The sequence below is a fragment of the Oxyura jamaicensis genome, chromosome 20 (genome assembly GCF_011077185.1).
Source record: "Oxyura jamaicensis isolate SHBP4307 breed ruddy duck chromosome 20, BPBGC_Ojam_1.0, whole genome shotgun sequence".
Classification (NCBI taxonomy): domain Eukaryota; kingdom Metazoa; phylum Chordata; class Aves; order Anseriformes; family Anatidae; genus Oxyura; species Oxyura jamaicensis.
Window position 1 is genome coordinate 12,205,239 of NC_048912.1, and position 26,132 is coordinate 12,231,370.

General features: G+C 42.2%; 1 protein-coding gene across 3 annotated transcripts in view; it reads left to right on the top strand.

Moving 5' to 3' along the window:
• CDH4 (cadherin 4) overlaps positions 1-26,132 on the top strand; it is a 454,811-nt gene that overhangs the window by 394,579 nt on the left and 34,100 nt on the right. For all 3 annotated transcript variants that reach the window (XM_035344248.1, XM_035344249.1, XM_035344250.1), the window contains one exon: positions 17,480-17,617. In XM_035344248.1, coding sequence (XP_035200139.1) covers positions 17,480-17,617 — 138 coding nt within the window. The remainder of the gene's footprint in view (positions 1-17,479; positions 17,618-26,132) is intronic.

The following is a 26,132-nucleotide window of genomic DNA, read 5'->3' on the forward strand; positions in this document are numbered from 1 at the left end:
ATGTTTCTGAGTCTTGTCCTTACTAGCTAAAAGTGAATCTGTTTTGCATATTTCATGAAAGTACATTATATCGCTGAGATATATTTTATAGCAAATGCTTATTTCCATTTTTTCCCAGAATTTTCAGTTGCATGGCTATATCCAGTGACTTGGTATAAAATAATAATAATAATAATAATTCTAAAGTCAGGGATGGTTTAGCTGTTTTTAAGTTACAGCACCGTGAGAGCGCAGTTAGTGGCCGATCTGCAGTACCTGGCTGTCCTTCTGTACAGACTCTTCTCGAAGGGGCTCTCTCACCAGGAGCTGCTGAGCCCTGGCACAGCAGCAGCAGCAGAAAGGCTTCCCACATCCAGATCAAGATGATACCAGAGCTAAGCCATGAGTTTTACCCTTCTGGGGATCCTTTGTGATCTACCACTGGAGGATGTGGATGCTTCCCTGGTGGAATCTGATTGTCTCCACTTTTCATCCTCGAGGCTAGGTCCAGGCACTCCCACCATCCCAGCCTGAGAGCTGGGCTGCAGAAGACATCTTCCAGCCCAAAAGGCAGTTTCAGCTCTCCCTCCCTCCATCTCCTTTTACTCTGAGCCATACTTGGGTCTGAAAACAATGTCACCATAATAAATACAATGCTAAATTGCTCTGAAATAGGTTCTTGCCAATGCTGTGGCCAGTCTGGAAATCAGTTCTTTTTCAAGAATAACCTGCTCACAGCAAAACCTGGGGGTTTTGATTTCCTCTATTTCCTTTCATTCACGTAACAAGAAATGGACTCTGTTGTCTGAGAAAACAATGTTCTGTTACTTTAAAGGAGTTGTCAGAAAAGTTGTTAAGACAGCAAGTCACGTTACTTCAAGTCTTCTCTGTATAAATTATTTAGGTACAAGAATCTCATAGATAATGATAAATATAGCATCATTCTACTGCTGATGGAGATCATTACCAGCCATTATCAACTTTAATTAATATATTCACATTATTCAAATCCAGGTAGAAAATGTTCTTTGGCATTGAGGCTGGAATGACATGTTTCGTGGCTTTTGTGCAGCCTGAAAAGCAGCTGGCGCTGGGGAGGCAACTGGGGAAGCACTGCTCAGATGCAGGGTCCAGCACGTCGTATGTCCTATAGCCCTCACCCATTTTCCATGCCTGTGCCCAAGGGCAGGGAGGTCTCTTGTTTCCAAAGGATGTTTCTCTCCTTCGTGCGCTGCTTCCGCACCTGAAGAGCCTTGCTGCTGTCTGTGACATCTCAGTTGTCTCCGTAGCAACCAGGGTAATGCTGGGGAACAGACAATTGAAGATGCTAGGAATGAGCATTGGTAGCAAATGTTCTTTGCTATGAAAAATGATTGAAAACAAACAGAAAATATGGGCTAAATAAACCTCTGCTAGTTCTAAATGGAATGTTTCTTGAAAATTTCCATTAGACCTCAGCAGCTCTTTAAATAAATAACCAATATGTCCCCTTTCATCTGAGGATTTCCATCTGTTGGTTTTGTTTGTTTGCTTCTTTCCCTTTTATAACAACATCGAGGCCCAATTCTGCTGCACGCTGTATACACGGCCGCAGAGAGCAGCAACCTGGCCCCAGAGCATCTGGGAACCGCAGGCTCAGTTTTATGTACCCAGTAAAGCAAATGAGAAGATTACCTGAGGAGATGCCCCTGCATCCCCTCTCATCCCTTTCATGCCCACTCTAGCCTGCTGACAGCATGCCAGGGCCTCGGCTTGAGCTCACATCGTGTCTCCTCTGCAGGCAACACGATAATTCCTGGATAATTCCACCCCCCTTGGATGCACGCCTTCAGCACTTAGACCAGTGGAGCCCAGGATGGGTTTTGAATCAAGTGGTGAAAATAGCATCTCTATGATGGGTGTTGTGTTCTCCACATCTACCCTTCCTAGTGCCAGGACTGATTTTGTTTGGGGCAAGATCTATCATCTAAATCAATGACTCCATGAGCTAATGGTTTAGTTAGAGACCCTAAGGACTCAAACTAAGGACCTGTTACAGCTGGTTTGAGTTAGCGCTTTGTTTCTGCTGTCAGATAATAATGTTTCTAAACCTGGACTGTTCTGACATTTGCTATGAGAAAAGAGAAATAAAAAATCTATACTACTCCCATTAACTGAGCATAAGGTAAACACAGCAGTTGGTGGGATGAGATAAAACCTTTTCACCTCTGGGACACAAATGTGAGTGCAACTTATGATAAAATTAAATATATTTCATGATCTTACCTTATTCCTGATAGGGAGTTAATCCATCTCACAAAAACCTTGACACATAGTTATACAGCCTCCAGCTTTTTTTTAGGAGAAACCAAGGACCAGAACCCTCCATCCCTGCACAGCCTGCATGAAGAAGATGGTCCCACAAGATGCTCAGTCTGTAGAGCATGGGGCCACAGACACTCCATAGGTAGTCCTAGAGCTGAGATGGTTTTATTTGAATTCCCCATCATGACCAGGAATTCTTCATACCACAACATGCCATTTCCTTCCTAATTGTCAGGAAGTATCCCAGCTAGAATAAGGACTAACATTTGCAGCTAAGGTAGCCTGGACAAATAACAGCTAATGTGTGGCAGCCTGAAGTGGAATGAGTTACCCAGACTTTCTGTGGGTGAAGGGGTGAGTGGAAGCAGGTCCTGTGGAATGACAAAAGCACTGTATATCCATACCACAGCTTATCTCAGAATAAATTTTTATATATCCTTAGTCTGCAGTTAACTTTTATTGGGCTAGTTCTGTCAGTTAGGAGTATAAAGCAATGAATTGCTGCCAAAACTTTACAGTAGATTTAGTTACAATGGCAAAAAGTCTTTCCCTGCCATAAGTAATTCTGCTCAGGAAACTGGTGCATCTCAGCCAAAGGACTTTTCTTGCACATAGAAACAGGTCTCAGCTGAAAGCGAGGAGAAAGGAAGTAACATTGCCAGGATGGATTTGATCAATATAGCTTTACTTCTGTGCAGCTTGAAACTGTAGTCAGTATCCTAAACTGGACTTCCCAAAATGATGAATGCCACTGAAAAAATAGCCTTAATTCCTCTGTCTGTTCCTCATTTGAGAAATAGGGATAATTCCCAGTTCACAGAAGTTTAATGAGTATGAATTTGTCAATATTTATGCCTACAAAGAAAATAAAATATGCCAGCATTATCAGAAAGCTCGTCAGAACAGCATCATATATGATCAGGTCATGGGTTAATTATCTTGGCAGAATTATGCATTGCGATTTTTCATTCCAGTCTGTTAGTTTTGAGTATCTTACAATGTATGCTACTAAATTCAGGGTCATTTTGCTTCTTGTATGAAATTCAGCTTTTCCATACAAATACATTTTTTAAGAGAAAGTGTAGCCAGAAATGGAGAAAACTGAAATGCTGAAACTCCCTCTTGCAGCTAATAGCCAAGAAACTGCTACATTTCTCCAATTATATAACTGCAAGAATTACATTTTATCACATAAAGATGGTTGGCATGTTCCTCTTTCATACCTTCTGGCAAGGTGAAGTTAATTCCACATTGCAAGAACCTGGGAGGTTGTCAAGTGGTTCTTTGTGGTGCTGACTCCTTTGTAAGATTTCCCCTGATAAGATGGAACCAGCTCCTGGTCACTTAAAGGCCTTTGACACTTGCAAAGATCCTGTGCATCCCTTAGATGACAAAAAGCATTGAAATTAAATGCTGCTTGATTAAGGCTCTGATCTGAGAAAATTAAATTTTGCCTTCAATTATTGGAATGGCTTGTGGCTACCATGCTATCCTCATTTTACATATAGTCACAAGAAAGAGTCCAAGTTACCCTGCCAAAGGTCTCTTTTACAGTTGGGACCTCTGAGGGTCTACTCGCTCCTATATCAAATTAATAAATATGGCCTTCACATTTCTCACTTTGTACATCAAAACACTTCTGGAGTACTTTATGAAAAAAAACTCTTCTGACCTGAGCTTCTCCTCCCACAGTTGACATTGAGCAGTTTGTTTCCAGGATGATAATGATCGCTCTTTTTGTAGTCTCACCTGGACATACGGTGACTCGGCTCTAGGAGATCTGATTAAGGCTGACAGGCCCAATATGGAAAGAAAAACGTCCTGCTCAACACAGAGAACACTCGCAGTGGCACTGTGCCAGCCTGCCTTTCCGGTCATTTAGTTTATCAGCAGTTTATCATGAAGTTGTTCGTTCCAGTTCCTCACTTCCGCAGGCTGAAACCTTCTCATCTGAAACCTCCTGAGCAGGCAGTGCCTTGACGTGTACAGGTCGTTACTCTCCTGAGCAGCAAGCACCCACCCTGCAGGGTGCTGAAGTCCCACTGAAGCTGGGCTCCCACAGAGCTGGTATTGTGTCCATCATAGACATCCACAGGTGTCTGCAAAGCCTCCAAGTCAACAGAGCTGGGTTTCAGACCTCGCTGCAGTATTTCTCTGCTGGGTCTTTGAGCACAATTGAACCCAAAACACACCAGTTACAGACGTCATTGTCAAAACCTAAGTTTGCTCAGATGTCCTGCAGACACTTTCTGTTGCAAACCTATGTTCAATGTATTAATCAATATCTTCCTGGGATCTATCTGCTTCTCCTTCCCCAGATGTTGTATCCCAGAGAGCAGAGAGCGCTGCGAACATCAGCAAGCTCCGTGGGGAGCGTTGCACTATTGACTGCTCTCTGCAGAATTTCTTCTATTTTTTGGTGGCCTTCCTTTTGTAAGAGTACACATATTCATTCATGACTTGATTCAAATTCACTAATGCAATGTGTAATAACAAAACCTTTCTTTTATACTTATCTAGAACATCTACATATAAACAGTAGGGTCATTAGCTTCTAAAAAACTGCTGAAATGCTTTACTTCAAAAAGTGTAGCATTTTATCCTTCATTAATTCTAGATCTTGTTCAGTGAGTGATTTGTAACACCTAAGTGATTGTAGCTATGTTGCATTTTGTAAGTTATCCCTAACTTTATTACTGTATTTTGCTCTCTTCTTGCATATTTTTTTCTGTCAGATTCAGTCTGAGTTGTATCCCTTTTCCTACACTGAGACAGTAACCATCAAGTGTCGAGTCAACTGCACATTTTCATTTCTTGCACATTACATCTGTGATGTGATTAATATATACAAAGTGAACAAGATCAAATCTTGTTCATGTTCAAACATCGTCGTTTCATGGCATGGGTCACAATTTCCAAACAGCTGAAAATTCTTCCGCTCGCAGGATAAGCTTCTGGTTACTTTTCCCACAGCATTGAGGATCTTCTCCTTTGCACCTGTTTTCACGTGAAATTTGTCTTTTCCACACCCAGCAGGGCTTGCAGGTTAGCTCAAGGATCATCCATGCTGCAGTCAGAGCAGGGACTGGATCTTTGCCATACAAAGCAACGCAACAGTTGCTGCTTTAACTAAAAGGTTGGCATATTTTCATGGGTTTGGGGAATCAACATTTGCAGAGGAGAGAAATGGTGGAGGCAGGCAGGACTTTTGGGGTTAAGTGCTGTGGCACTCAGTCCCCGGCACCAGTCCTGTAGACAGAACGTAGTGATCTGTATTCCTCCAAGGCATAACTTTCATGATGGCCTTTAAACAGGGGTCTTCCAGTTGTGCCTCCACTAACTTAACTAGCTCAGTTGACCAAATCTGGAGTATTTGTCTACAGTACCTTGAAGAGCATAGCCCCCTTAAAAGCCAGGGAAGTGAGGCCATTTGCAGCCAGAGTTCTTTTTAACAGAAGCCCCCATTAGTATTTCCAGCTTCGCAACCCAACCGAGTTTCTTTTCCAGTAATTCTGTCAATCAAATCCTCTCTCAGCAAATCGACACAACATGACCCTACCCATACTGTGTAAAGCAGCTCTTAAGGGAAATACAATAGGGAGCATCTCACATTAATCTCTTCTCAGTTATTTGATTGTTTTCCACTAACCTTTCATTCTGCCAAATTTAATTAAATCAGCTGCTTTTCCGACTATAACATGTTCCTCCATTATTTGGATGTTCCTTTCAGTTCATAAGGGTGAAGGCGTATATGATATGCAGCTAGAAAGAACTTAGCCAAGCTATTTTCTTAAAAGAGAGGGAATAATTCTCAACAGTGACTAATGAATAACACCAAATTCATTTATTTTATCCAGACTATACAGAGTCAACACCATACAGATTCCCAAGACTTGTGTTCCTCTCCTGACTGCCATAAATTCTAAAATCCAGGATCTTTGTTATGGTTTACATACCATGTGTAAACAAGTAGGAGTAGAGAAATGGCTTGAATATATTACATCGAATATATATTACACTGATTTTATTTTTTTAATTGCTGCATTGATAGGATTTAGAAAACCTCATGCTGCTAAGAATAAAAAGGTCTGACTATAGCAGAAGTGCCATGAGCGCAGAATTTCGAGCCTATCTGCAAAAATGAGACCAAGTATAAATTATGAGCAATATTATGAATATTTATTGACCTACACTGATCTTCTTGATGATCTGTTTCAAGCTTCCAGCCCAACAGAGCTTAAAGAAGAAGGTGGTTTTACCTGGATTGTAAAAGTTTTTTTTCCCCTTTTTAATCAAGCCAGATATACCAGAAAACAAATCAGGCTGATAAAAACAGAAGTCAGGCTTACAAGAAAAAGAGCTGTAACAGCTAAATGGCTTAAAGCAGAGAAAGTAAGAAAACAGCATGTGGGGCTAATGATGGGTGGTTTTCAGGTTTCAGAATACATTAAGGCATTCTCCCTGTTTATTAAATTGCTCTGGCAGCATTTGACAGAAAAGGTTTTGCAGATTATTAAAGTGCAGTGGACATAACTAGGATTTTTTTTCCTAAAGCCTGGCCTTTGGGTAAGCACCAAGAAGATATACACGAGAGGAAGAATGTGGTTTTGCACAAGTCCGAAGAAGGTTATTTTTTATTTTCAAAAATGTTTCTTGGTTTGTTGTTTACTTTCCCTTTTCTGTGGTCTGCCTGGGGTTTTTGTTTTTTTCCCTCTCTCTCAACACTCACTCCTTTTGTCAAAAAGTGGCAGACACAAACTGGATGCAGCATCAATTTACTGCTGGCAGATTTTCCAAAGGGCACCTCTCAGCAGCGACAGTTGCTGTGTGACCACCTAGACATTGAACTATTGCTTGTCTCTTCCTGTCCAAGAAAAGCTGGACGTAATTTCATGGTTTTACAAAAATTGCCTCAGCCAAAAGATAGAAGCCTTATTCCTCAGGTCTCCTTTTAAGTGCTTTGCAAGATGACCTGGCATCTCTGGGGCATAAAGCCTGCAAAATATTGATGTGAATTGAAAGCAGTGTCTGCTAGGTCTGAGTTGCTTCCTGTCGATGCGGAGGTACCAAAGAATACCAACTCCTGCAGCGATACCCAGCACCGTTACCTCCAGCAGAAGGGTGCTGGTGATGGGTCCTTCTGCAGCTCTCTTCATTGGAGTGTCTGAGTGCTTCAGCAAACTAATGGATTTTATTCTCACGATATCACTGTAAGATAAGAAAGTGTTTTCATTTCATTTTGAAGTGTTATTTTCAATTTCTTTGAGGCACAGAAAAATTAAATGACCTACTAAAGGTCACTTGGGAAGTGTTTGGGAAAATGCAAAAGAAATCCAAGCTGCAGCCTGTAGCCTTAATCACAGTCCTACTCTTTTTTTGGCACCAACTCCCTGGCTGTAGTCATAATCAAAATACATTATCATAGATATTCGTCATATCTCTTTTTTTAAATGAAATTTACTTGTAGCTCATACCAGCTCACTGTCACCCCCTCACATGACTATCAGTGGTGACAATCAGAAGTATATAATTTATTTTCCTTATTCCTCTCCTGTTTCCTTGTGGACTTGTGTCTGATCTGTAGTTTTGATTGCTGAAGAGTGAGATGTAACCCATTTCTAATGATCCTGTGATTCTAATTTACGCATTAAATAAGAACCATATAAGAAGCTCATTTACTGACAGTCTTCCTAAATAGGAAAGTTAGTACTGTCCAAGGACTACAAATATTCTTACAGTGGGTTTTCTGATAACAATTTTGTTAATAATTCTGATAATAACTTTGAGGTAAGTCTGTAGTGCCTGGACATCTTTAATTGACTCAACCCAGATGCCTTCATAGGACTGCTGGAGGCATGGAAACCTCTTAGGTCCATCAGTAGCAGCATCAGTAAATAAAACATTTCAAGACTAGGTAAAAAAATGCTGCAGAACAGTGGCTACTGCTTGAAGTTATTGTTGTTTTCATACTTATCTTTTGAAAACAGCCCAGTCCCTATTTTCTATTTGCTCCAGGCTTGGTGTCTCATTTGCCAAGGCTGAGTGGAAAAACAAAAAAGTCTGAACAAATATTGTGTCCATGTTATAAAACCTCCCAAAACTGGAAAATGCTGTCGCAATCTTCAAAATAGAGGTACCATTTAGATTCTGAGTGAACTTCAAAGAATGAGATTGATTTTAAAGCAGTATTTCAGATCCAAAAATATTGCGTGGGCTGAAGTTTTTCAAACAGCTGCATTCGAGTTCTGATATTCTCCTATGCTGACATATCAGATAAAAAATTTATACCTCCAATCCCCGCCCTTTGCAACTCGAAATCTAGAATAAGTACCAGGTTAAACAGCTCCTACTTTGGTATTAACCTTGTATATAGTATATTTGAAAATGTGCCATTGCCTTAAGAAGGGTACAGCTGGGGTGAGAGTGTGGGGAACCCTCTGCAAGGTGCGCTTGTGTCGAGTGACTCTATTGGTGGGTGCATTTTCCAGTAGGTCCCTCTCCTCGCACAGAAATCTCTGCATTGATATTCCTCACGTGTTCCAACACAGTGAGGTTTCAACCTGAGAGTTTTTTCAAAACCTCGATAGCCCGGGCTCAGTGCCTGATCCCCAAGGAATAAAAATAAATAAATAACCAGGTGGATCACACTCATCTCTGTTTGTTTAATACAGTCCTTCTTATGCACAGTATTGCTAGCACAAAGCGTTAAGAAAATAATGAAACTGGTCCACCAGGAGAACCAGTCTGTGTTACCATTTTCTGTTATTTTGATATGTCTGCTCTATTGCTTTTTTTTTTTTTTTTACTTGTTTTTGTTTTGGGGCTTTTTACTGTTTGGAGTTGATATTTCTAAGCTTCCCTTTGTATCCCTGACAACTAGCAGATCGCTTTCAGAGATGAGATTCTCACTCAATAACACCACTCCTGAAGCTGGCTCTTCAGCAAAATCATGACTCTCGCAATAAAATTAGGGAGGTGAACGATTCAGTTTGGCTCACATACCTTCTGTCCTGGGGGCTGTGGACACAGCCAGGACGCTGGAAGGCTTGTTGTGTGGCTGTCAGGGTCTTCTCTGTACCTGGGGTGTGCTTAAGGAAGGTTACACTCAGCACTTCCACTGCCTGAGTAACAAAACAAAAAAAAAGCAGCCAGAGGCAACAGAAGCCGAACTGCTTGGTCTAACACTACTAAGAGGCCAAACAGAGAAGGCTCCCAAAGGGCTTTCCAGCTCTGTGATTTTATAACCTCTTTGTGATCATACTCGCTTTCTTTCAGGTGACTTTTAAAACACTTCCTCGTGCTCTCATATGAAAGCTAAGGTAGCTCTCGCTGGCTGTTACACACACCACCAGGCGTTGTTGTGCTTTCAGAAGCCACCACACAGAAAATAGCTGCTGAGCTGGATCAGGGAACATTTGCACTTCAAATTCAACACCCACCCTGGTCAAAGGTGAAAGATTTGATTGTGTACCTCCTGGTTGTGAACAGGTTAAAAAAAAAGCTGCAAATTGCAGCACATTAAAATATTGCCTTAAAGCGCAGTAGCTTAAGAGATCGGTAAGGTGTGAGATCCCCCTGGTTACAGGGCCCGGGTGCTGCGAGGAAAAATGTTAAAAAAAAAAAAAAAATAGCTTAACTCACAGTTGTTAATCACACTGCTAGATGAAAGCTGCTTATTAAAGGTCGATTGTCAATACATGTGCAGTGCCAAATGAAAATCCGGAGGTTAGTTTGTGGCCTCTGGACCTTTATTTGTCTCAGAAAAAAATTGGCATGTATTAGACTGATTTATAAAGATTTGTGGGACAGTTCTCCCAGCATGGTTTCGTGGGTGAAAGCCGTCCTTGTTTCAGCCAGTGAGTCAGAGCAAACACTGGAATTGTTCATCAGGATGACTCCTGAATAAATATTGTCCTTCTGCCCTTCTTTTTGAGTCAAAGCAACTCCGTTCTGCAGGCAGAAATCCTCCACCGGGTGCAAGGTTAGTGGGAGAAGGCCTCCACTCCCTGCCTCCTCTTTCAGTCCCGGTTACATAAGTCTTATGGGGCAGCAGCACAGTGGGAAGCACAGGGCTTCACCCTTTAAGAAGAGCAGAGAAAATCTGCTGAAGTTGGCCCAACGTGCAGTAGCGTTTCCATGCTCCCAGTCTCTGTGCTGTGCCACCAGGCTGGATGATGGCTGTGAGTTGTGCTTTGGATGGCACAGGAGCTGTCCAAGGCTCTGCAAAGCCCAGTTCAGAGAGCTGCAGGTGGTGGAGGCTGGCCCTGAGGTTTTGCAGGGATGTAGAAATGAGGTGGGAAAAGCAACACCACTCTGCAGCACTCCAAATGCAAGGCTGCTACTCGCCTGCTTCGAGCAGCCCAGGCTGCAGGAGGGAAAGGGCTGGAGGCATTCATCAACATGAGGATGGCAGGCAGGTCAGTCTGATGGGAGCAGGAATTCAGGGCTCTCACCTGCATGTCAGAAGCCAGGATGTTTCTCATCAACACCTTTTTTTTACGGAGGAAAACTAGCTTAATTAACACACCACCATTTCCAGGAGAGGAGACTCAGCATCACTAGAGTTAGACCAAGGCACTGCCCCTGCTCAAGAGCTCTGCAGTCACAGATAGCTTGTAAAACCAAACATGCCCAGATGCTCGCGGCCAGGGAATGCTGTGCCATGCTGGGAAGAAAAGCAAACACAACCCCAGCCAAATGGAGAAAGTAAGCTTGTCTGTTTGCTTCCCTGCTAGCGGTTGTGCAGCAGCGAGTGCCCTGGTTCATTTTAAAGATGGGATCCTCTCCCTTGTTGCAGTCCTCATGGGAACATGAAATGCCTCTGATAGCAGCCGGACCTGTATAGAGACATCAGGATGGAGCAAACTGCATCCTTTTAGCTCAGGCAGCAGCAGTGTGTGCATTAAGATTCATGGGCCTGGGGTTTGAAGTCTGCTGAGGGTGCTGCCTACATGACACGATGCTGCACCGCATGTAAGGAAGAAAAAGGTCAAGCTCTATCAAAGGCTCTGCTCGGCTCAGGCATGAAGACGAAGCTCGCTGCCCACCAGTCCCTGAGGGAGCTGCTGGAGGTGTCAGGCCTTCTGGTTGTTCTGTGAAAGCTGCCTTCTGCAGTGAGCTCCCAGCAAAGGGGTTTCTTCTGGAAATCTGTGTTCATATTTAGCCATGGCTAAGTAGGGAGTGTTGTGGATGCTTTAAAAGGTCTGCCTGCGAGCTTTCTTTAAACAATGGCTAATTAGGTCTTTTTGGATAAAGTGTTTCTGCTAGAGTCAAGTGACTGTTGGGGTATTTGTTTGTTTTCAAGTTGGCTTTCCCAGCCTTGTTACACTGTTTATTACTTGTGTGTTCATGGGCAACTGTCTTATACCAAAAAAGCAAACATCAAAATTTTACTAGCATGTGAAGAAAATGATTTAGAAAACAAACCAGAGGAACATCCCATACCCTTCTCATTGGCAATGTACAAGTTAGGGGAGATGAAAAAACACATAAATATAAAGAAGATGTAAGGATAGCCAAGAGAAGAAATACAACCTTTTTTTTTTTTTTTTTTTTTTTTTTTTTTACCAACTTCAGATTTTCTGTATCCTTCACCAATAGCTTCCAACTCAATAAATCCCACAGCAACATCCTGGTAACCTTATTTGCTTTAACAGACAGGATGCTAAATTTAGTTAGTCATACATTTCTCAGGAAGCGGTAATTAATTGGACAGTATTTGTACAGAGCTTTGAAAATGTAGGTCCTAATTTTGCAAAGCCTTTGTCCATAATGCAGATTAATTTAATCACATAATTACCACATTTCTGGACTTTGGCTTCCACTGTTACCCAGCACGTGTATGATATATAATAATTGCGTGTGTAAACCAGGAACAGCCATATTCCTAAAAATACTGTGCATGCAGACTTGGAAATTGGGATCACAGATAGCACTTCATTACCACAATTTCATTTAGAAATTACTTTGCTCTTTTAGACTGTCTCTCAGAGTGTGATTTACTTTGGTTTCTAACCTCTCTCGGTGGGGCAGGGGATGTGAAGCATTGTCTGCGGTGCCAGCCTGCACCGCCATGGGCAGTGCTGCTTGCAATAATTGCAGTTTTAGGGGGGCACCTATTCCTTTGTTCATGCCTGTGTAACATGCTGGTTTGATGTTATTGATCGGTGTTAAGTCTTAAACCATTTTCTCCCAAACAGATTGTGGTATCTGGACTGAAAGGGCTTTTCTCTTTTTGTCTTCAAAAGTTGTTTGAACCTAGAGAATGCTGGGGGAACTGATTTCTGCTTTAGCTCAATTTGTCGTAATTTCTACCTAGACCAAAAAGGCTTTACCCCTAATTTAATATACTCTTCTGAACATTTTTCTCCCCAGACCTTGTGTTAGATAGTTCCTCCAGCATCTCACAGCTTTAGTGGTGAAGGACCTACTAATTTCCAGCCTAAATTTATTCAGGGCTGGCTTATACCCATTCGTTCTTGTGTCAACATTGTCCTTTAGTTTAAATTGCTCTTTTGCCTTCCTAGTGTTTATCCTCCTGATGTATTTATAGACGGCAATCATATCTGCTATCAGCCTTCATTTTGCTAGACTAAACAAGCCAAGCTCTTCTAGGCTCTTCTCCGGTGATGGGCTCTTGACTCCCAGCACCTGGTCGGATCCGGGTTGCTCAGCGGTGAATACAAGTGACCTGGATTGTGCTCAGCATCCAGATGAGCCCTCAGTACTTGGCACAAAAAAATACTATTGTTGTATCTGCAAGGCTAATGCTGTACACGGAGCATTTGCCGGTGCTGTTTGTCTCCTGCTGCACAGCAGGGAGTTGGTGGGATGTGGTGCCAGTCCTTCCTGCTCACGTCCACTAAACCAGCTGCCACAAAAGTCCTCTTGTCGGGCCCTTGCTGCATCTTGTTTCTGTTATTTAATTCTCTGGTTACCCTTCTTCCAAGCTGTTACCTCTTCCTGTATTAGGCACTCCTAACTTTTTAACCAAGCTCTCAATCAACTTCCCATTAACCAGCTTAAACCAATTCTTCAGCTAATTCCCATCCTCTGGAATTTAGCTGATGTATGTCTTTGTGGCTCTGTATCAGATGATTGACAGAAGAGCGGACAGATTAGATCTGCCACAAGTGCTTAAATTATTCTTTTCTTTGTAATTTTTTTTTCCTTCAAAAGCCCTTCTTAGTTTTCAGGTCAGACTAAAAGTTCAGCATTTATCAAGATCAGTTTTTTTTTTTTTTTTTTTTTTTTTTTTCATGACTGAATTAGAAGCAGCACATTCATCTTCATCTAGCATGAAGATTGGCTAGATTTATTAAAAATACCGGCCACTGGGCCTCACCGGACTTCACTGGGCTGGGTCTTCAGTCTGCCCCTGTCAGGGCAGAAACTTATTTCTTCTGTTCCACAGCATCACCATCAAAGCAAACACAGAGGAACTATTTCACTTTTCTGGGTTAAGACTATTCAGTGCTACATCCATGCTGTAGTTTCTGCCCTGTGCTACTTAAAATGTCACTTCTGCAAAGAAAGGGAAAATCAGAATTACTCTGTATGATCAAAACCCCATCAAGAAAATGTCTCAAATGCCTGGGGGCACGGGGCTGTCTATTTTTTTTAATAGTGGTAACAATAATAATAATAGTAGGACAACAAACTAAGATGCCCCTGGAGATGCGGTGACAAATTGGAAAGACATGTTGAAATTGAAATTGATTGAATAGTTCAATAAAATCAGCTTAATGCACAAAAGGAAAAAGGTTAGCTACAGAAAAACAAAAAATCAGTAATTTCTTGTCTGCTGGGGCCAATCTCACTGAAGATTGAATTAGTTATAAATTTAAACTAGGTACTTGAGCGTGCCACCTTTATATGCCCACATTGGAGGCTTTCAGATGAAACTGGATGTGGATGGCAACCGAGTGCCTAAAGGTCTGACAAATCCCAGTCTACTTTCATTTACATGTTTTCGTGTTTGACACAACTTTACATGCCAGCCAAGATCTTTCTCTCCGTCAGACCACACTTCTGTTCTAAATAGGATAGTTGTGTCTTCAGCTGAGGAAAATCAGAGCACCTTTGGTGAAGTTTGCACCAGGATTTTAGCTCTGGCTGGGTCCCTGATTGCTGCAACTGCCTCCAACCCTGAGATCTAGTGCCTGTTTTAAACATTTCTGTTCCCATAACAATCCTGCCCAATCACTCCATGCATTTGCTATCTGCTATAATTCCTCAAATTTTCTCACCAGCCTTGGACTCTCTGTGCTTTTTTTTCACATGTGCAGCATTCCTGTGTTTTCCTTCCCTCTTCCCATCCGCATGAACCAGCTCTTTGGAGCTGGTACCTTACTAAATTCTGGGCATTTTCTTTTTGGGGTTTGTATTATCTGATAGCTACAATCTCTTTTTTAAATTTCTTTAATGTAGTGTTCTGAATTTGTTCTGGATTTTTTATTAACACTGTGCTGTGATGCTCAGTGAACTGCATTTTGTTAAATAAAAAACCCGACTGTAAATCTGAGATTAATAAGAGAGAGTCTCTGAGTACACACACATGCAAGCATGTCATCAGAGTGCATATTATTTAATATCTGTACATGGAGCACAATGGGGAGGCTAACAGAACTCTTAAATGAGACTTTCTAGTCCCTTTCTCCCTCATGTATGGGAGGATTCTTTATTTTTTCCAGGGGAAGCTTTGGTTAAGGGCCAAACGAAGCCAACTGGAAAAGAGCTGAAGGCGGCGGGAGGCCGTTAGCCCAGGTCCCAATACGAATCAGTTCTGTGCAGACCACATGCAACCTTACCCAAGGTCTGCAGTTCATTCTCAGAGCTCAGAAGAAAGTTTGCCTGGCAATGGCAGGGTTTCAGGACCGCTTTTGGCACAGAACCCGAGCTGCCTCGGCCCCCATAGCCCCGCTGGACCTGGCCGTGCGACCTCGGTCTGCAGACAGGGGAAAGCTGAAAACCACAAGGTTAAAAAAGAAGAGTCCCCACAGCTGGAGGCTGTTTCATTGCCCTCTTTGATGGGAAGAATGAAGGTGTGTGTTTTTTTTTCCTGCGGAGGCTGCGGAAGCGCTGGAGCTTTTAAAATGCTGGGCGACAGCTACGCCATCAGATAGGAAACACCACGTTACATGGCTCCGGCTCACTGCAGCGAGGAACATTAGAGGTGGCTTTGCCATTTAAATGTACTATTGAATTGTGGTCTCTAATGTGGGCCTCCGACCTGGTTTTCTAATTCGTGTGGAATCTGATTGCCACTATTTTTTAACTGTCTTTCCCCTTTCTATGATTTAAACCTAATTCGGCTCGCAAGCATTTGGCCGGTTTGGGAATACTTCTGTCAGTCTCCTAAATTGTCTGTAAGAAGGAAGGAAGGCAGGGCAAAATATGAAATAGAAATTACATTCATTAATAAGGACATTTCAGTCTTACATTTCAGCCTTATGATTACTAGGTGCTTTACAAATGGAGCAATGAATGGCAACTTTTTTACAGGAGGAAAAACAAGGGCTAACAATAGTTTCTCCCTCATGTTTTATTATACAAGGTAGCAAAAGACAATGAAAGTTCATTTCCACAATATATTCCAGTTGCAAGGTGCTGATGGATCCTTATGTGTGATGTCTTATCAATTTAGCAGATTAATATCTGTCAATTAAATGAGCTGGAATCAAGATAAAGCTAAAATTCAGATTTCTGTTATTCTAGCAACTCAGAAGCATTCAAGAATTAAAGCAGTTACAGCAGTTCAAGAGTGTTTGTATGGGAGTAAACAGACCTAACTGACCTAATTCTCACCCTTTGAAATTTCAAAGGACATTTGACATTTTACATGAGCCTGTAACATCAACGAAGGAAAAGGGCAGCCCTCAAGTAGCTGAACCGGACTCCAACAGCAGGAAGCAATCCAGCACGCGGCTGCTCTGGGCAGGTCTCTCCTCCCATTGAAGTCCCTCCACTTGGCTTTGCAAAAAGCTTTTCCTGAATAACATTGTGCTTCCATCTCATCTTCACACCCTTTGGGCTCTCCACTGCTCCACCAGAGCCACTTGATCCCCGTGTCCGATCTCACAGGGACACCTTAAGCATCCAAAACAAACCCTGCAGCATCTTCTGCTTGTCCCCTCAAAACTTATCCACTCTGAGAGCCCCCAAGCTGTAGGGCTTACCAAGAGCAAGGTCCTGGGGGAGGAAGGGGGTTTAGCCTTCCCCCCAGCCACATGGATTTGGGCTGGATCCCTCCCTGGTTCTCTGCACATCTCTCCAGCTGCCCACGGAGGACGGGAGCTTTGCCTTCATATCTGCCTGTATGAGCAACGAAGCTGGTGAAGGGACTAGAAAACAAGACTGATGAGGAGCAATGAGGGAATTGGGCTGTTTAGACTGAAGAAGAGGAGGCTGAGGGGAGATCTCATTGCTCTCTACAGCTGCCTGAAAGGAGGTTGCAGCGAGGAGGGTGTCGGTCTCTTTTCTCAGGTGATACCAATAAAGAGGCATTGCAGAGAGATGTACAAACATGCAAGATCAGGTGCTGCTCTCTCCTATTTTTTTTTTTCAGGTTTGTTTTTCTATTGCATAACATACCATCTAAGTGTCTTCCAGAAGAACTTTAGTCTTGCTCTGTAAGACATTTCCTTGATAGCACGGAATTCCTCAGGAATTTAAAATAGTTCTGCTGAACTTCTGCTTACTGCAGATTTTTTTTTTTCTCACTCAACATAAATGCTTCTTTTTCACCAAGGTTGTGTTAAGGATTGAAACAGAGAGGATATCTTAATGTCAAAATGCTTTGTGGGCATCAAACTGTGAGCAGAACCAGCTGGACTGCCACCCGGCAATGTTGCCCTCAGCTTGGGGGTATGTTTTTGGTGATGTTTTCAGTGAAAATATATCAGCCAAGTTTTTACTGGTTTTCAAAAGACTAATGTTGCTGAAAATGGTTAAAAATTAACAAAAACATCTGTTTCAACCAATGATTTCTGTATTTAAGATTTTTATTTTCCCATAAAATTGGTGATAATGTCCAATCTATGCAAAAATCCATTCAAAAATATGATAGAAAGTTTTATGTCTTCTTACTAACATTTTGAGTCCAACTAACTTCATAATAACTGCACTTGTGTACAGAAAATAAACCCAGGCATTTTACAGGCTGTATTTTTGTTTCTCTTCTTTTATTTTGCTCCAGAAAGTTCAGCAGTATATAGTCATTGTTCAAGCCACAGATATGGAAGGAAATCTTAACTATGGTCTCTCAAACACGGCAACTGCAATCATTACGGTGACAGATGTGAATGACAACCCACCCGAATTCACTACGAGCACTGTAAGTATCAATACATCAGCACAGCAATGCGTGGACACACAGCGTGTTTGGAATTCATGGATTTATGTATCAGTCGTCTCCCTCTGCTGGTTTGGCAGATAGGAGGAACTTGATAGATCTGTGGGACAAAGACTTTCAGGGGCAAATAAAAGGGGGGGGGGGGGGGGGGAAAAGAGGGGAAAAAAAAAAAAAGAATGATCTATGAACTAGCAAAACTATTTGGCAACCAATTTCACTGAGGTACTAAAGGAGCTGAAATAATGTGGCAAACAGACTATGTCTGATTGCACCGAAGAGGATACAGTTGTTTCACAGCAATTGGCTGTAGACATCTCAGAGTTATTATTACTTATGAGTGAAATCCTGAGCAGTAGGAGATATTTTGGGTTTAGTAGCGTGGATACAATTTCAAAGAAGCAGTAAATACTCTAAATGGTAACAGTTATTTGGTAAAATTTGTATTACGCTGATAGCTCTAACAGATGTGTTTGTGTGTGCCAGCAGTAAATGCACAGACATACTTGAGTACATCTGGTTTTAATCAGTGTAAGATCTTACTTAAATTAGTACAGTATTTCCCTATCCCATTCTTACGTGCTCCAAGTCTTTATTATTTGGGAGGAAGTGGAAAAGATAAAGAGATTTCAAATGACAATGCAAATGATTAGAGTTGGTTAAGATAAAAACGAAAAGACAGAAGGAGAAATGATGTGGTCTGGTTCTTTCCAGCCTTTATAATCCATATAGATAGACATCCGAAACATGGAGAATAACCACAAAGGAGCGTAGAGGTCTACATGCTAATAAAAGAGAAATCATTGTGTAACTACTGCCTATATTCATATCAGGGACAACCAGGAGTGGTAAATGGTGTATCTAAAACTGATACCAGATTGCTAAAAATACAGGAAGTCAAAACTGCATTGTGCTCATGTCACTGAATATCCTTTAAGGAATGTGTTTATTATTTATATTATTCTGAATTTTCATTCCATCTTACGGGATATGCAAATATTTATTCATGTAGTGCCAGAGTTTCCCCTTAATTACACCCATACAAAATATGAATGCACAGCAGAACTCAAGGAAGTCATGCAAAAGCCCACTTGATGCCACCATGGACCCAGATGGGCTCCATGCCAGCTGTGGGATCCTTCCCTCCCATCACCATCAAGACCTGAGCTCTTGGTCACAGTGTGCTCGGCTCCTGAGCAGTGCCAGCCATTTCTGATAAAGTGACCAGGACCTAGACTCTCAGAAAAAGAGCGGCACTAAATTCCTCCTGAATGAGAGAGAAATGGGCACCCTACACATTTTTGGGTCTGGCCCTCAGCCTCCAGTCTGTTGCTGTTCCAGCGGGTAGAGCTTGGGTTTTACAACAGCACATGTTGCGGTGAACACACTGAGCTTTGTATTGTGAAGCTGTCGTTACATATCTCCTTACATATGATACATATGGTTGTGGAGAGCCGTAAAAATGCGATGCAGATCTTGAGCCATGTGGTCCTTTCTCCTGCCAGTATGGGATTGTTTTCCCTGGAAACTTTTGTAGTGGCTGGTGTTACACAGTTTGGCATCTCCCGGGCAATGGTACTTTCTGCCACAATATGTGCTTGCTAATGTTGAGTGGGGGGCTTATTTTGCCAGGTAAATATCTCTTTAACCTTCATTTGAGTGAAAAAGGAATGACATCTAGTGGCCACATCATTTAAGCACAGGTTGTTCTGGATGACCTAGGTTGCCCAATCCTTGGCTCCAAATGAAAGGTAGGAAGTAAAGTCTCAGGTAGTGCCTTCTGCAGGGCAGCATCCCTTCAGGTAGTGATCCACGTCTAAAGGGGATGTATTTTGAAGTCTCTCCAAAATGTTTTCCAAGGCTGAATCTGATGGAAGGTTAAGATAATGGAAATTTGCTTTCAGGTGAATTCTAAGTATTTAATGTTTCAGTGTTTGTTAGATCTAGGAGGAATAAAAGTCATCAAGAGAATTACCCATAGGATTGTGTTAAATGGATTAGAAAATGTTCCTCTTCCTCTAAGCAGGGCTGATGTGTACCATTATTTCTCTAATTTTAATCACTAAAGAAAGAGTTGTGCAAAGGCCAAAGGGCTTTATACAGTAGCACAAGGGACTTGATAAAGATTTGAAAACCAAGTATGCTTTACAATAATGTTTTCTGATTCTATGGAAACAAATATCTTTGATATACTCCCAGGTATAGTCAGGATGAATTTCATGTGAGTATGAAAGTGTAATACAGTTTTTCCCTGACTGGCATAGAGAACAGCATCAGGCTAATCAGTCTCTTTAAACCTAAGCTGAATCTCTTTGCTCTCCTCAAATAGTCTGATCTGCATTTTAACACCTCTAAAAAAAAGGCAAAAATCTCTTTCCAGAAAATTTACAGCTCTCAGAGGATAAGAAAGCCCATGGTGTCTTTTAAAACGAGAGACTGTTTGGAGAGATACAGTATATTTTTATTTAAAATACTTCTGTATTGAGATGCTGTTGTAAAAACAAAATAGGCTGAATAACTGAAATAATGGTTTGCTCTTGGAAAGTTGCCAGATGAAAGGAACTGGAGCAACTATATTCAGCTCCGAAGCACACAAAGGCCAACCCTATAGTGCTCCTAAATTACCTGTCATTCAGCCAGGGTGGTTTTAGACTTAATCGTTTCTGGATAAGAACGTCGCTCGGGAGGATGCTGCTCCATGCTGGTGTCACAGCTCATGTGTTCAGCAGCAGGAATTAATGTTGCTGTGTAAAACTTAACAACGGGACAGGAAAGGGAAAAAAAACGGCACCTGTGTTGGTCAAGAAATCCGGATCACGTTGGTAGTCAGGCACGGCTAAGGAGGCTGCATGCATGGACCGGGTGGAAGGCCAGACACTAGCGCAAGAGTGCCAGCATCGCACATCCATGGGAGGGGATGGCCTGGCCAGGTGTTTTGGTTAACAGCCATCCAAAATACCAAGTGGGCAGTGATCACAATATAGTGCTGGAGGAGAAGTCAAAAACAAGTAATAAAATCACACAATTTTTCCTTAAACATACAAATTAAAGATACTCAGATAAAACTCCAAAATGTTTGCTTACATGAAAGCGGATCGATCTATTTTGCATATCCTTTAGTACATTACTTGAAAAGCCGGGGGAGGAAGAATCTTCACCTTCTCACACAAAGGATTCTGAAATTATAAGATGGAAAAAAATCACAGTCTCTAAAGGAAATAATTCTGAGTTGAAGGCTGCTGCTAACACTAAGGCCAGTCCCCATCAGTGGAGTCACGACCACTTCTGGCCATCATGACCGGGCCTCCGAGCATCAAAGCATGAGGCACTGGGGCACAGCAAGGATGAGGTGACCTCCCCTAGTCCTTTCCAGCTCTGATTTTTGTGATGGTGAATGCATCCTCAATTTGCCTTGCTACTTGACCATGCTGAGAAGCATCAGAGAGCAGCTAACAGGGGGAAATGTCTCGTGAGATACTGCCGCAGAGTGGGAAACAGATCTGTGCCACAAGAGTGGAGCATCCTATGGTGCTGTAAACATCATAGACAGCTATTTTGGGCAATTTTAATGATTTAGTGCAGGACAGTGACCCAGGGAATGCTCTTCTGGCTAGCTAAGGGACTTCAGCAGCTGGCTCTTTGTGTTGTGTTCTTCATGTGACTTTGCTGCTTGCAAAAATAAATGGAGGGAGTTGATTCTTCCCTGTGCCAAAGAGCAGTGACATTAATTCTCCACGGCGTGCCCAACCAGCCTGTATCCCCAGGCTCTGGGTGGAACACCTTGCAGAAGTTTCACCTCCCATGACCAAGTTTTCCTTTTGGAGGGGTTCACTGCACTCATTCATTCTTGTGGCATTTTTGGTGGGTTTGCACCTGCCAGGTCATCAGCTGGTATAAAATAGTAAAATTTTAACCGGACTTCATTGCAAAGACCTTGTAGCAAGTTTCACTGGGAAACTTGCTCCCTAACTGCTACACGATAAAGATACCGGTATCAGCATGCCCTCCACTATCCAGAGTCCCTGCTACTCATAGCAGGGTCATGTCCTCTGACACTTCTTGATGTAGAAATTCCTCTGCCTCCCTTCAAATATTTATCTCCTGTGTGCAGGCGAGTTGCGTTTTCTCCACATTAATATAGATCCATGGCTGAGCCTCTGGCCAGATGCTCGCCTCAGATACAGAGAAGGCACAGTGAAATTAGTGTTGGTGTTTCAAAGATTAAACATCAGCTGAGACAGAACAACACTGGATGCTCTCAGGTGAGATTTTATGCAAGGGGGGGGGGCGTTTTTTGGCTTGTGGAAGGAATACCTTTAATGTCAATGAAATCTTTAGCTCCTCTCAAGCAGGATGCCCTTTCCAGTCTGACCCATCGTACCATTAATAGTCATCCAAGGGTTTCCACTTTATCTAAGGAAATGCATAATCAGAGGGGAGGAGAAGTAAAAGGAATCCATGCCTACACTTGACTCTTACAAAGTCTATTTTTATCGTATTCAATCAGGAACAATCAGGCACAGAGAGGAGACGCAGATGAATTTGCATGATCAGACTTCTGTGTCTTAAATGTTAATTAAAAGTTATTTTAAATTTGCCTACTGTGCAGAACTTGTTTTTATAGTAGCCCGTGTAAGGGAAATATTATTTCACAGGGCTGAAGTGCTCGTGATTAGTTGAGCTTGTGGATTCTTGGGAAAACCTGGCTGGCAATCAACCTCTCCTTTTTTTTTTTTTAAGAAAAAAAAAAAAAAAAAGAAAAAAAAAGGAAGAGGAAAAAAGAAACTGGGCTATTCAAGTTCTTTAAGCTCCTGAGCCTTAGGAGGTCTTATTTAAAGCTACTTTAAAATTTGCCCTTTGGCACTGCTTTAAGAATCTTCTCTTGCGAGGCTGAACCCAGTGGAGCATATTTTAAAGCATCCTCTCTAGGACTGCCTTCACTGCCACGCCACCTCTTGGGCTCATCTCCCATTAGGAACAGCTCTGAAGATTTAGGACCAGACTGTCAGGCAGTGGTGAGTCTTGTGGCCTGGGCAGGCAGTCTGGTCAAAGGCTGGGGGTGAACGCAGAAGAGCCAGTACAGAATAACTCCATGCTCAGAGAGATGCTCATCTCCTAACAGAAGGGGCCATGTCTCTGGGTAAGGTTAATCTATTTGCAAAGTGGATTTGGCTTATCAGTGGATGAACAAACACTTGTTGCGAATGCATCACAAAAAGCAGTCCTTGCCAGTTTTTAACTGAGCTATTTAATTACTAGTGTCAGATCAGGCTGATCTCAGAGGTGGTAACCTGGCTCACCCAGGACGGGATCAGTCAGCACTGAGCTCGGTGCTTCAAGAGCAAAATGACAAAGAGAGAGTCCCAAGCTAAAAGGGCTTCTGTTATTGGCAGTGAACTGCCAAAAAAAATTCTGACCTTTGTCTCTGCAGGTATTTTGGCTCCTCAGAGCACTATGGAAAATGCTAATGAGCCCACTCTGGAAAGTGCTTTGAAATTTGAAAGTGAAGCAGAATCTTGGGACATCGTGGGTGCACTAACATTGTCCTTTACTGTAAATAGTTCTTCCTTCTCCTGTTTTGATGTTTCCTTCCCACTTTCTCCCATCTCCACCCTGATACACTAGTGCACAGCATTTTGCGATGCTAAACAAGCCAAGTTCTTCCAGACCCTTTTTACATTACAGCTTTCCATTCCGATGGTTATCTCAGCAACCCTGCTGTGCACCAGGCTCTGCTCAGATTTCTTTCTTTTGATCAGATCTGTATGTAATAATCCAGATGAGATTTTCAGTATCTTAAACAAGAGTTCTGCTCTGCAAACTTGCCAAAATTCTGGAAAAGCAAACAAAAGCAAGCCAAAATCTCATTTCTTCCTCTATGTGTATTTGTTCTCATGTTAACGCTGAAGACAAAATACAGCCATGCATCAACCAGAGCAACACTGTCCAATATTGCAGAAAATGCTGACTTGAGCTGTAAAAATGAGATGATTTCTTTTCAAGTGGCAAAGAATTGAGAAAATGCTTCACCTGGTCTCTAGCTCCCTGAGTTGAATCCTGCTGAGCTCTGTCTCTAACAGTGGCTTCAGAAATAGCAAGTGCCAGAGAAACCCCTCAGTTTTTCATTCAGGCTAAAAAATACTGATTTTCAAATGGCTACAGCGCAAAAATGCAAATAGCCCTAGTTTGGAGAAATAATATTAAACAGTCACAGGAAACCAGAACAGGAAGCCGAATAAGCCTGCTAGTGGTTTGGGGTTTCCTAAGCACATTTATAGCCAGATGTACCAGGAAGCATTCAGTACATGTGAGCAATATGAGAAATCCCTTTTACATACATGCTAGTGATCACAAATTAATCTTATGCTGTGAAGGGAGAATCCAACAGGAACGGGATTTCGGTAGGTTCCTATAGAGAGAAGAACAGATCAGGATGGTCCAAAATGGACCACGGAGCATCCTAAAGAGAGGTCTTAACACACCCATTGCAGGGGAAATCAGTGGACTTGGGCAGTTAACTACTTCCCGTGGCCTGGGCATGTGTCCAGATGTGGAAAAGATCAAGGGTTTAAATCCTGAGCACCACGTGCCACGTTCCCAGCCCAAGGACTAACACAGCCAGTGTGGCAGGGACCCAGTGCCTCTGCCCCTTCAGCTCGCGCGGTGCCTGCCTTAGACCTGTGCCATTCAGGGACGTTTGAATATAGATTAGCCTACACGCCACAGTATTTTAAAATCATCGAAATGCCCATAGCATAATTTAGAGGCAGTTGTCACAGAAGCCAGAAATCAAGGTGAACAGCACAGGTCATGGCTGTGCAAGGGGAAAGACCTAATACCATGGTGATAAAATTTAACAGGGCTGCATTGTTTTACAGCTAAAAACAAACCGAGGAGTTCAGTACAGTCCTGCAGACAGGATTTATTGTTAAAAATCAATTGTGCTTTCATGGAAAATCCCAGGTGACTGCCGTTTGCTTGCTATTTTCCAATCAAAATGAAGCTCAGCTGAAGTACACGGTAAAGCTTGGGCTGTTATAGAACTGTCATCTTCTAACTGAAATAAATTATTATATTCAAGTGAATCCAATATGCCCAGTAGCATTTGAGTACATGAGTATCTACCTAATTCTGTGTGCATTTCAATTAAATACATAGTCAGTGAAGTCTAAAAACTACAAATCAGTTTGCTTCTCCTAAATAAGAATTCAGTGTTCATAAATTGAAATGGGCTTTCTGCCTCTCATTACATTTCAGGTCCTGATGAAAGCCATTGCTTATTGTCATAAAACAATGAATTAGAATAAGGATGTTGGGTCAAGAGGTAGCAGTAACAAACAGAAAAACAAAAATTGTTCTTTCTTCCTGTCTGATTGTATGATTTTATTATTCTTGTCTCGGCCTTCCCCAGGACTCACCACGCTTATGTCTGGAGGCTTTGCTGCCACAGACAGGCAGCTTAGCCTTGGTTAGGAATGCAGTACCACTGTGGTGGAAATTGCTGACAGCATGACCTGCCTTTTGAATCAACTGGCCTTGGGATGTGAGTCCCAGCCAAACTGTAAGGCCTGCCCAGGAGCTGTGATGGCCACACGGTTTTCATTCTGATAAGGACTGAGGGAGAGCCTCACCTCAGAGTGCAGATTTTACAGCTTGGATCAATCCCTTGGGACAGTTTCAGGAAACCTGGTAGTTTGTCCTGCTGAAACCTCACCCCTCGTTCTTGCTCACATTTCTGCACAGCTGCAAGCTGTGACTGCTGGGGCTGAGCATCCTTGGGTGGGTCCAGGGGTGCTAGGAGCCAAGGGCAGAGGGCTGCTGGTGCCCTCTACCCTCTTGAGGTGGCTAGAGGCCCTTTCAGTGCCTTGCTCTGGAAAACAAACCATGCCGCATACTCCCTTGTGGATACTCAACTTCTGCTCTTTATTTTCTCACCTTCCATCTATAATGAAAGTCATTTCTCACTTTATGAGAAAACAGTAATTCCCCGTGTCTTAATGAAAAGAGCATCAGCCTCTTCTGTGATTTCATCAGCCTAGCATATGACAGAAGGGATTGAAATGACTTTAAGACTACTTAGGGTAGTCAACAGGATGGATAGATATAACAAAGATGTATGTATACAAATACACAGAGATAAATACACACGTAGCTAGATTCAAAGCATAGATAGACGCTGATATAATGCAAACAGTCATCAATGAAACCCAAGTCCCTGCTCCAAAATAAATTGTGGTTACGTGAATTACTCTATTACATTGTGGGGGTATATATGCATTTATTAAAAGAATGTGGTCTCCTTGATAGAAGTCTCTAACTAATAGACTCCATTAATCAAAACCTAAATTTACAGTGGCTTTTGTTTTGTTTATTTCCTTTCAGTACATTCATTTTCAAATTATCACCAGATTAATCATCTACAGTACTTTAAACCAACTGCCATTTGGTGAAGCAGTTCTGGTTCCTCTCCATTACACTGAGCATTAGTTCTTAAGGCATA